We start from the raw sequence: 12,146 nt of genomic DNA on the forward strand, positions 1-12,146 counted from the left end.
ACTGAAAGGCTGAAAGTGCCCAACATCAACGGATATTTATGAATTACTGTCTTAAGAGGCATAAATGTCTTTTCACAAAAAAATGCCTTTTTGCCTTTGTAACAAATTTGTAGATATATTTTGGCTTTTTTGTATGTGTGTATAGGAGATAACTAATTTTTATACTGTAAGTAGCATGGATTGTAATATGTAAGTAGTAGTTTTAATCATCAGGTTTGTCATTTCATGTTGTGATTCTTTCTTTGTTTTCCAGTTGGAAGCTTGTACAGATGTTTTGCTCACAGTGGAAATCTGCTGACAGCTTAATTTATGGTTCTTGCAGATTTTCCGCAAAATTTTTATTCATCTTGCGTTCATCTTTTGTACTTGTGGTTAAAGTATATTGTTCTTATCAAAGATGCTATGTGCAGCATTTTAACCATCAGTGTATCATTGCTGCCTTGGTAGAATGGCTGTAAACCAATGACAACATGGTGGAGATGATTGATCTCCTCTATCTCACATCAGTAGTATTGTTAGTTCTAGTGTTTCCCCACATTAAGACTACATTTCCCATCAGCCCCGTTGCTTCCTGCCCCCCCTCCCCCTCCCTCCTCCCTGAAGAGGATCAACATGCTGGAAGTGATTTCTCCATCTTCCTTTCCCTCCTTCCACCATCTGCTGCCAGAAACTCTTTCAGCTTTAGCTCCGTTTGCTCTGGAAGAACAGAACCTCTTCCTGTTTTGTGCCGTAAAGCGATCCAGCAGATTTCCCTCCAGATCCACCAGGTGGAGAAACAATGGAGGATGCAGAGTAGAGGCTGATTACTGTAATTATACTGATGTCTCTACATGAATGTGCTGATGATTTATTGATGGTAAAATGATACACAGAGCAGCTTTAAGAGCAGTGAACTCTAGTCCCACATGAACCGTCCATTCAAACAGAAAGAGCCATATTTGACCAGCAGGAATTTTTTTTTTACCCCCATTTGTATCTGGTGTATTTAAATGAAGGGTGTCGCCACATTATAATGTAATTCAAACAGCAGCTGAGGAAATGATGAAATGCACTAAAATCCACACCCTAAAATGGTGATTTTCGAGATTTTATATGATGGGTAGAACAAAGCGCTACAAACAAGGAAGCGTCAAAATGTTTGCATACACAATAAAAGTTTACTAGCTAGCTACTTTCCTGTTCTTCCCATTTTAATGTTTACTGCAGAATTATGCTGTCATGGGTGATTCTATGTTTTGTAAGACTTTCTTAAGAATTGGGTTCCTTTTTTCCATTTGGCTTTGTCATCTGTACAATAGGCTACACTGCAGGTTTAACAGGGAAACTCGAGACAATTCAGTGTTATTGTCAAGAAAAGACGACAGTATTCGTTCAGTTACCTTTAAGACCATGCCTTTCCTTTCATACAACGGACACTGGAGCATTCATTATCATTCACCACATGTATTGGTTCATGTGAACAAACTCCCACACACGGTTATTAAAACATTTTACTGAGAAAATGTACAGCGTTTTAGTCTTGTGTCCTGGTGGTTTTACCATTTGACGTTTACAAGATGTAGGGGAAAAATGAGTCTCACCCTTGTGGGTCAAAATGAATGAGCAAAGGTTCAAGAGTCTTCTGTGGATTCTTTATTCAGATATGCATGGTTCAGTTCAGTGTTCCAGATAAGCAACAAAGAAGTGACAAAGAAAGGAGTGGAGACGGTCCACTTATATAGATTAGAGTAAATTAAATCATAAATCTGGATGCAGAGCCAAACCCACAGGTTCAGATTTCTTGAGACAAAGCCAACCAACTTAACCTAATATGGAAACACATATGGATAGCATAAACTATTGTCCACCTATAAGAACACTCAAAACCATTTCATAACCATATATAGCACACGTGCACACATACATGCACTGATTACCTCACCATGGTATGTAGAGAAAAAAAGACACTCTACTCTGAGAACAAAGAACAAAAGAACAGAGTGTGTTATTCATATAAAAAAAACACAGTATTCATTTAATTTCTCACAAAGACCAAAACGCTGGATTTTTCCCATTAAAATGCTTGAATTGCTAACCCTAACTCAGGTGAATTTCTGTTTTCATTTTTACACGTTTTTTTGGCCATGTGAACTATCACCATCATGCTGATGTATATTTCAGAGTTTACAATGAGTCTCATCACTATGAAGTGTTTTGTGTTTTCTTAGTCGCTGGATTCATCAATGTAACATTTGTATTTATTTTTTGTGAAAAAAAACACTGGAAATCAAAACTTTGCAATTGTAAAATAAACCACGTTTGTATTTGAGCGTGTCACTGCTGGATCCGGTTGCTGATGTCAGAATTATTTTCTCCCAATCGGAGGGATCGAGTCATAAAAGAAATGAAAAGAACAGGAAGAGACTTTTGAGAATAAAAAGAATAAAAAGACTTTGAGAATAAAAAGATAACGCTGAGTACTGTTTACTGTCTGTGAGAGACTCCAGCTGATCTGTGTCATCAGATATGTCAAATTGGACCTCTCCTCTCATCATTGATGTCCAGGTGAATTAGATTAGATCAGATTAGACCCAACCACCCCCTCCGCCCTCTTGCTATGGCTTTGACCCTCTGTTATTTGTTGCTTGTAATGTTCATGCTGTAGGAATGTAAGATTGTTTTATTGTTGCACTCACTGAAAGTCAGCTAGGAGCCTAAAATGGAAAAGTGAATGCAAAATATCATAAACTGTAAAGTCCCACCCAGTTGTCTCTCCATCTTCCACCACATTCACAACCTTCTCCACCAGAGTTGATCTATATTGTCAGGCAGGGAAGTAACGAAGTAAAAATACTTTCTTACTGTTTTTCTTTCACTTAAGACTGTTTCAAAAGAAAAATCTGTACCTTCTACTCACTATATTTTCAAAACGGACCCATTACTCTTGGGAAATCATCAACTGTTTTTTTTTTTTTTCATTTCCCGTATCAGACAGCTTCCATCCCGGAAGCAGCTGATCAGGGGCCAAATGTGATTGGCTGTTTGTTCACCAAAGCGACAACAAAAAGGAGAGAAAGAGACAGAGAGGAAGAAGCAACAAGAAGAAGAGAGAAGCAACGAGAGAGAGAGAGAGAGAATTAACGTTAGTGATCTGAGCTGCAGACTCTTTCTCATCTGGGATTCAGAGGAACGCTCAACAGAAAACCAGTTTAGAACATTAGAAATGACTAATGAATTTTACTTTTACTTTTAGACTTTAAGTGAATTTAAGACCATGTACTTTTATACTTTGACTTGAGTAAAGGATTTGAAATGGCAATGAAATTCAACTTTTACCTGAGTATTTTTTTAGATGAGTATTTGCACTTTTACTTGAGTAAAGAATTTGTGTACTGCTACTACTTCTGTTGTCAGGGAATTCACTGTACTAAGCTCTTCATTGCTCCATGTGTACTGTGTCTTCCAGTTCATATGAGAAACAGACCAGGTTGACAGTGAGATTCAGTTACATGTACAGTACTTTATTGACTTTCTGCTGTTGTTACATGCACATCAGTGAAGAGTCTAGTAGCAGGAGTCCATGATGCGCCTCATGCTCATGAACCTCATGCCGCTCCAGCCCATGTTCATGAAGTTCCTGTACTCTCCAGGCCTGAAGTACATCATCCTGCCTCTGTAGTTGGGCTGCTCGTACATCAGCCAGTGTCCGTCCATCACGTTGCAGGACATGCAGTTGGACATGCGGTAACGGTCCATGATGTTGTCGCAGTCGTCCATCATCTCGTACATCTGGCCACCGAAGTTCTCCCTCTCGTAGATCCTCATCCTGTAGTTTCCTCTGTACTGTAATGGCAGAGAAAAATGTAATAAATGATCAATAATCATGATGTTAATAAGCATCCTTTACAGTGCGTCATACTTTAGAGATTAACATGTAATTTGTGGAGCGTACCATGGGGATCATGCGGCAGGACCTGATGCAGTCGTTCATTCCCATCATGCTCATGTAGTCGGAGTACTCGCCCCTCCTCATGAAGTACTGGTTTCCCATGTAGTTGGTGCGGTCGTAGACCATGAAGCAGCCTCTCTCCACCCTGCAGGAGTGGCACCTGCTCAGGTAGGAGGACATGTCAGCGAAGTCGCCGCTGCACTCATAGGAACGACCCTGGAAGTTCCTGTCCTCGTAGAAGACGATCTGAAAACAAGAGGAGAGTTTCCTTCCGAAATGAGACGGCCACCCTGTGAAACATATGACGTCTACTCTAACAAAGTGATCGCTGTAATGAAAGAAAAAAAACTCACTACTGAATGTTGTTGATGTTATTAGCTGTCTTGTGTTATCATCTTACAAAGGTGAACAATTTTAGAGGATGTTACCATCTGCGTTTTTTGATATTGAGCAAAGGAAATCATTTTTGTATTCACAAAATGAATCCATAGTGTTTTGGAACCCTACAAGAGGAGAATCCTGTCTAATTTTGATTTCCTGAACACATAACTGCCCTACTAGTTCAAAATGTGTCAGTCACAACAGTCAAGAAACCCTTTTGTTGCGAAGGAATTCCTCAGACAGGGCCAGCCTGTGAAAGTCACAGATGAAATGTATTTGTTAATCCATATGTGAAGTGTGAGTTTACCCTGCTCATCATGTTCATGCCGCTGGAGGTCATTTTGGCTGAGAGTTGGTTCCTCTGGTGCCTCAGGTGCTGCTGCTGCTGCTGTGGGTCCACTGACTGTCTACCTGAACCTGGCCTTGCTCTTTATAGTACCTGACAGCCCAAAGGCCCATTGTCCAAACAGCCTGAGCCAGCAACGTGCCATAAAGGCCCATAGAGCAGTGAGGGTTTGTCCACATTTCCCTCAAAAGGCCACAGAATAGGCTTTTCTCTTACAAAAAAGCATTTGGTCTTGTCTTTCATTGGTTCTCAATCATGTCTTAACATGATTTATGGATTCTGGAAAAAAAACCCACTCTAAAATACAAATGTATATAATGTTTTTAAATAATGTAATTGTATAATATAATAAATTGTTTTTATTTCTGAGACTAAATATTTTAGAGTCAAAAGTCCAACTCAAACACTCAATCAAGCAATTTGTATACATGAAAGTAAATAATGAAAATCTTAGTGTTTTTCTTCTCATTTTTTTCTTATAAAGGAATCAAAATTCTATATTGTGACACATAAAAGCAAGGTTCAGCTATAACCTGATCATCAATTTGAATGGTTTAGTGAAGCTCTATGCTCAGGTAAGGGACCTTTGTCAGGAATGCCTGGGTTGGGCCATGTTGTCACATTGATTTCAGGGGATGTTGTCATAACTATCCAAATCCTTTTTATGATTAGAAATATCTTTACATTCATTCTTTTCTGAATAAATATGATTTTGGTTGGACTTGTTACACCCACAAACCTTTGCTTGTGTAGCAAGTGATCTCACTGCTGGTCAAGCCTCACATACAGTCACAGAGGGTAGTCTGCAAAGGCAGATTACTATTATTACTGTTTTCTTTAAGTGACTAAGAACCATTTTATATAATAAAACATCAAATTAAATGTGTATATATTACATGTACATTAATATATCATATTGTTAGAAATTATATCAGAACTTATGTTTGTCTGAGCATCCCAGGATAGGTGAGGGACAGGTTATTTTACCTGGTGTGTGGTGGGTGTTGATTTCTGAGATGAAGTATGTTGTTTTCAATACAAGAGTATGTTTTTCATGTTATTATAGGATTTATACTTCAGAGGAAATGGAATTGTGTGCACAAACACAGCGCACTTGTTTATGTGACAACATGCCCCATCATGTGTGACAACATGCCCTGACATGGGGTAAGCTGTCACAAGTTGTCAAGTGGTATTTAATCAGTAGGCCTAATAACTGTTTCTTCCAGTAAATTATTCAAGATGTAAAAATGCCATTTTTTAGAGAAGACCTTAATCTAGCTAGAAAAATACTGTATATATTGTATCTCAGTAGTAAGGCACTGATGAGAAATACACCAATGAGTAAAAAGTGTGACAACATGCCCTGCTCTCCCCCACTGATTGACCTGATGGCGACTCTATAATCAAAAGTCAAAATGGATGCCTGCATCATTTATGGGGGACGATATGTTTACTGTTGCCTTGTAGAAGCCTGATACTGACATGTAGCTGACACTGTTATTATATGAGTCAGCAGGTGTTGTGACATGTGGCTGTCAGTGTTGTGACATGTGGCTGTTGATGGGCACATTGGATGTTGCAGGGATCAAACGTGTGAACTTCCCATTACGGGAAAGGCTCTCTGACCTTTTTTCTCAAGGTGAACACTGGTCACCTTGAAGTTGGATGCCTTCTTCAAAGGGATGACGGTCATCTTGCCACTTTGAGTCTGTGCCTTTGCATTGTTACCTGATAGTTACTTCCCTCATCAATTCAACATGCCATTTGAATCTTAAAAAGAATGAGTTTATATTCACTTATAATCAATAACGGTAATGTCATGAGTAAAACTTGTGATAACAATATCATCCAGTATTACTCCTAAAGAATATTAACTACCTTTAAAATATCCAAGTGCTGTATGCTTTACCTCGCCACCCCAACAGCGTTAGTGGCACTGAAACCACTGAGCTGTTATTAGTATCAATCAGTCAAACTCCAGTTTGTCTCCTGGACTGTTGTTGAGCTTTAACATCACATTAAACAGATACTGTGTTGCAGCTTTGACCAAATAACTATGATGCTTATATTTCCATTTTGTTGTTAATTTTCTTACAGTTGTCTCATTTACTTCACTGTGAGACTTTTAGTGCCCTACACATTTTATGTATTAATTTACTATGCTGTAAATATGACTTTGCACCTGTAAAATACACAAACTTGGGAATTCATGTTGTGAAATTACATGGTTTAGTTTTGATCACCCTGTCTCCCCTGCTACATCTCTGATTATCTATGTAGGCTGCTCATAGTGTGTGTCTGAATACCACTTTATTTGAACGAGGGGTTTTCATCTCATTCGGAACACCTGAGTAATCATTCATGACACAAATGAACAGAAGGGAATATCAAAATAAATGTGACAGACATTACTATTTGCATTTTAATTGAATATGATTTTTATTGAATATAGCTAACTGCAGGAGCAATTACCTAATAGTATAAAACTCTAACATTTAGTAATTTGCCAGCCGTTGACTGTACTACATGGAATATATTTATCTATTTTGTGGTTGATGAGTAACAACATCAAGTTATACAACACTGAATTCTCTCTCAGGGAATTTTAAAAGGTGAACTTTTATTTTGACATCCTTGACTAATGAAGTTGCACACAATTCCATATTCATGTCACAAATAACATAATGATCCCCATTGGGAAATTTGATTATTACAGCAGCTAACAATAGGATATACAAAGAAAGAACATTTTGAAGATTTAAGATACAACATCTTCTTCATGCTAACACAGACTCCTGTTGGCTTCAAAGAATAGGCTATAGACTATTGACAGATTTACAGGCTAACAGATGTTTACAGTTTACAGACCTACAAATTTACAGTCCGTTACAAGTACAGTATGCAGGGTGTGCAAATGCTATCTTAATATTTGATGCATTATGTGACACTAGGAATACAGGAAATTATTAAGGGGCTTGAACATTTTGAGAGTCTAAAAATATATATATATTTTTAATTACTTTTTGTGGTCATAAATCACTTTAAATACTTAAACCAAACAATGGCAGCAGATTTTAAAGTCTGTGTTCTCAGGCTTCTGTACTGGTCACCTAGACAGAGCTCTACCACATTATCATGTTTGCTGATGATACCATTCTGGTAGGCCTGACCACTAATAAATAAATGACAATAGAGAGTGAGAAAATTGGCATAACAGTATTACAAAATATCCTCAATTTCAATGTGAAATGATGTAGTTATGTGCCTCTTTTATCTATTTTATAATGTTTCTTTCACAGTAAGTGACAACATTCACGTCCAGTGGTGGTAGCTGGCATTGGTGGTACCTTAAGCGAGATCATGTGTAGATCTACTCAGTAGCATTCTATGTAAAAGTGAATAGTCTGATAAGGTGGATTTGTTTCCAAATGTGGTTGTGACACAGTAAACTGTCTTGCTTTTAGCCCTAGTCTTCCAAGTTGTAACTAGAGAGGAGTGAGCTCACTTAACCTGAACAAACTGTTAGCTAGCTAGCTAGCAGGCTCATTTAGAAGATCAACTGATGTTAATGTTAACATGCTAATGCTAGCTTCAAATACATATGTTAGCTAGTGTGCTAATCATTTGTGTTAACAATAAGACAGTGATGGTTATAGCTGTCCAATGGTTAGCTAGCTAACAAGCTGATATTATCTAAACAAAAAATCTGTCTGATGGAAGTGATGAAATGATCAGTTCACAGCACAGAAATGAATGACGTCAGTTCTGTTGAGACAGACAAGTTGTACAGAAAGTTGTTTAGAAACACAATCAGCTGTTCACAGAGCTAAGGACCTCCATCATGGCCACAAGAAGGTTTCATCACCTGTGAGCCCTCTGTCGGGTAAGGGGCTGCTTCAATGAGTCATGTAGACTGTAGTGTTAGGAGACTGAAGACTGTAGTGTTAGGAGACTGAACTGTAGACTTAGGAGACTGAACTGTAGACTGTAGGAGCAACTGAGCGCAGATCAGATCACTGGAGCTCATCTGAGGAAACAAAATGATCCATGCTGCCCTAACCCTAACCCTAACCCTAACCCTAAACCCTAACCCTAACCCTAACTTGCTCACATGCAGACAAATGTCTTGTAGCACATGACTTAAGACTTCTGTCAGATTGTAAAAGGTCCCAGGGTCCTGTTTGAATTGAATGAATTGGTAGCACAGGACTGTCAACTACTCAAGTGAAGCTCTTTGAGTTTACAAGTACACCAAAATCTACAGGTTTGCAATCAAGAGCAGTCTGACCAGTTTTATGCCTGTAATTGTAAATGTAAAATCTAATAAGCCAAACATATCATTGGTTGCAACATCTCTCCCATTCTACTCACCAGCTTCCACAAACTACCCCAGAGAAAACCTCATGACCTCATCATACATTTGTATGTATGTTGTCAGGGAATTCACTGTACTAAGCTCGTCATTGCTGCATGTGTACTGTGTGTTCCAGTTCATATGAGAAACAGACCAGGTTGACAGTGAGATTCAGTTACATGTACAGTACTTTATTGACTTTCTGCTGTTGTTACATGCACATCAGTGAAGAGTCTAGTAGCAGGAGTCCATGATGCGCCTCATGCTCATGAACCTCATGCCGCTCCAGCCCATGTTCATGAAGTTCTTGTACTCTCCAGGCCTGAAGTACATCATCCTGCCTCTGTAGTGGGGCTGCTCGTACATCAGCCAGTGTCCGTCCATCACGTTGCAGGACATGCAGTTGGACATGCGGTAACGGTCCATGATGCTGTCGCAGTCGTCCATCATCTCGTACATCTGGCCACCGAAGTTCTCCCTCTCGTAGATCCTCATCCTGTAGTTTCCTCTGTACTGTAATGTAAAAATTTAACAAATGATTAATAATCATGATGGCATCCTTTACAGTGCATCATACTTTAGATTCTGGGCCAGGAGATTAACATGTAATTTGTGGAGCGTACCATGGGGATCATGCGGCAGGACCTGATGCAGTCGTTCATTCCCATCATGCTCATGTAGTCGGAGTACTCGCCCCTCCTCATGAAGTACTGGTTTCCCATGTAGTTGGTGCGGTCGTAGACCATGAAGCAGCCTCTCTCCACCCTGCAGGAGTGGCACCTGCTCAGGTAGGAGGACATGTCAGCGAAGTCGCCGCTGCACTCATAGGAACGACCCTGGAAGTTCCTGTCCTCGTAGAAGACGATCTGAAAACAAGAGGAGAGTCTTTCTCATCAGAACCTCTCACTAACTGTAGAAAGGCAGCAATAATTCTTAGTCTTAATGTTGACAATCTATGTTTAGAGGGCTGTTTTATGGTCTGTGATGGGGTCCTTTATGAAACAATGTGATGGATGTTGGGACTTACCCTGCTCATCATGTTCATGTCGGTGGAGGACATTTTGGCTGTTTCTGCTGCTGATGCAGGTACTACTGCTTCTGTTGCTGCTGATGGTGAACTGCCTTCCTACCTGGCGAAAGCCTTCCCTTTTATAGTACCTGACCAGCAGAGGCTCTTTTGTCCCAAATGTCCTGAGCCAGCAACAATACATAGAAGGCCGTAGAGCACGGAGAGTTGGTGCACATTTCCAGGGACCAGTGCCTCAAAAGACCTCAGCACGGGTGTTTCTCTCAGAGCAGCGTCACACAAAGCCTCTTTGAAAGGGTTAACAATGAACGCAACATCAAACGCTCTCTGTTGGAGGTCTGACATGAGGCCTGCGGTGCCCCACTTGAAAAATGTTTAACTATTGTTTTTTGAGCATTTAGCACTTTACTGAGTTTCAGGGGGTTTATTTTACCCACTTCGTGTCTCCACAGTCAGTATGATGCTGAAAAATCATAGTTTGTCCAGACACAAGTATATTCAGAAATGGTATGTACACACACATTGGATACTGAAGAGGAGAGCTGGTTAAGTTTGAACCCTGAACCTGAAACTTTTACACACCATTCACAGTGTGCATATAATAAATATTTTACAGTATTTACATACTGTTGGTTTGTGAACTGTTTTTGGCTGTGCAATTGTTTTGTGTAATTGTATGATTGAATATTTAATTCATTGGCCTACAAGACCAAAGACAATGCTGTATTGTATTGTATTGTATTGCATTGTATTGTATTGTATTGTATTGTATTGTATTGTATTGTATTGTATTATATTGTCTTGTATTGTATTGTATTGTGTTGTATTGTACTGTTTTTGTAGTATAATCTTTTCTCCAACATCATGCTTTAGGTTTCCATTCTGTTACTTTCGTTTTCAAAATCAGATATATACCATTTTAGAAACAATGACAAAGTAATTGCTAGCACAAAATTAGTGTCATTTTTAAAGGACAGTTGGCAAATTAACATGCTTACCATTCTTTGATTCAAGATTTAATAAAAGATACTGAATGATGAACCTCTGGTAATGATTTTTTTACTAAAATGGGGGTGTAATGTTTTTATGATCAGCTTATGGAGAATAAAGCTTGTTAATAAGTTCAGATAGATACCATTTGCCAGTGAGAATTATTTTGGTAACTGTTTGGCTATATTCTAACAGGGAGTGTTAATTCAAAACATTGGTGTGGTCACAAAAAAATCCATGAAAAAGGAGCGATGGCACCTCACATCAGGCAACTTCAACTGTATCATGACACAGGAGCTGAAATCCAGCTTGCTTTCCACAAAATTCCTTGAATGCCACTGTCCCGTCATCCTGTGGTTTTCACTGATGTGGTTTTGGAGACTTTTGTTCATAGCGGAGGTTTTACCTGCCAGTCTCTCACTACTATCTGTATGGTACTATTGGTTGTCAAGTAGAACCGTTATTTAAATGTTGGAGAACACCTTGAAGGTCAGACCCTTATTTATGACAATACCGAGTTACAAGAGCAAAAAAAAAAAAAAAAAAATGAAATGAGAATGAAAAACATCAGTCAAAGCAACTACATTCAAATAAAGCCAAATTCATAATCAAAAACTTTCTTAACTCTGAGTTTAGCTGAGTAACCTGCAGCTCTGGATCTGGTTCTGTAGCTTTAACACTAAAGGACAGAGTCTAAAGTAAGGTATTATGAACGGTTAGGGATACTGTCCTGTAACTGAAAGTTCACATGTTTGATCCCCTCAGCAGACAGTATGTGTGACAACAGCCATGTGTCCTGCCGCCGTGCCCCTGAGCAAGGCACTGAACCCTGACTGGCTCACTGCACTGGGCTTTGGATTAGTTTCAGATGCCAAAAAGTTCACTCTAAACCGAGAATGGATATACTGTATATAACCTACCAGTCAAAAGTTTGGACACATGCATTTTTCTTTATTTTTACTATTTTCCACATTTTAGAATAATAGTAAAGACATCAAAACTATGAAATAACACAAATGGAATGATGCAGTGACAAAAAAAGTGTTAAACAAATCAAAACTATCTTATATTTTTAGATTAGCCCTTTGCCTTGATGGAAAGGCAAAGGCTTTGGAAA

At 38.9% G+C, this 12,146-nt stretch overlaps 2 protein-coding genes across 2 annotated transcripts; both read right to left on the reverse strand.

Moving 5' to 3' along the window:
* Positions 1–3,543: 3,543 nt before the first annotated feature.
* LOC139654462 (gamma-crystallin M3-like) lies at positions 3,544–4,649 on the reverse strand. Its single transcript, XM_071531536.1, has 3 exons — positions 4,617–4,649; positions 3,932–4,174; positions 3,544–3,822 (listed from the first exon to the last, which is right to left on the reverse strand). Exons 1-3 carry the CDS (start codon positions 4,647–4,649, stop codon positions 3,544–3,546), a joined length of 555 nt encoding a protein of 184 aa, XP_071387637.1.
* Positions 4,650–9,246: 4,597 nt separating this feature from the next.
* Positions 9,247–10,072, reverse strand: LOC139654463 (gamma-crystallin M3-like). The gene is made up of 3 exons (XM_071531537.1): positions 10,040–10,072; positions 9,636–9,878; positions 9,247–9,525 (listed from the first exon to the last, which is right to left on the reverse strand). Exons 1-3 carry the CDS (start codon positions 10,070–10,072, stop codon positions 9,247–9,249), a joined length of 555 nt encoding a protein of 184 aa, XP_071387638.1.
* Between the last annotated feature and the right edge of the window lie 2,074 nt (positions 10,073–12,146).

Source organism: Centroberyx affinis, unplaced genomic scaffold, assembly GCF_046629955.1.
Source record: "Centroberyx affinis isolate AG114_WGS23_722 - 3 ecotype Tasmania unplaced genomic scaffold, CSIRO-AGI_Caff_v1 ptg002093l_1, whole genome shotgun sequence".
NCBI lineage: Eukaryota > Metazoa > Chordata > Actinopteri > Beryciformes > Berycidae > Centroberyx > Centroberyx affinis.

What these genes read in the sequence shown, in the direction of transcription:
- LOC139654463 (XM_071531537.1), bottom strand. Translation starts at nt 10,072, where the DNA reads ATGTCCTCCACCGACATGAACATGATGAGCAGG. An exon ending in ACATGAACATGATGAGCAGG is followed by an intron (nt 9,879 to 10,039) that starts GTAAGTCCCAAC and finishes TCTTGTTTTCAG; the next exon opens with ATCGTCTTCTACGAGGACAG. An exon ending in CCTGCCGCATGATCCCCATG is followed by an intron (nt 9,526 to 9,635) that starts GTACGCTCCACA and finishes TTTACATTACAG; the next exon opens with TACAGAGGAAACTACAGGAT.
- LOC139654462 (XM_071531536.1), bottom strand. Translation starts at nt 4,649, where the DNA reads ATGACCTCCAGCGGCATGAACATGATGAGCAGG. An exon ending in GCATGAACATGATGAGCAGG is followed by an intron (nt 4,175 to 4,616) that starts GTAAACTCACAC and finishes TCTTGTTTTCAG; the next exon opens with ATCGTCTTCTACGAGGACAG. An exon ending in CCTGCCGCATGATCCCCATG is followed by an intron (nt 3,823 to 3,931) that starts GTACGCTCCACA and finishes CTGCCATTACAG; the next exon opens with TACAGAGGAAACTACAGGAT.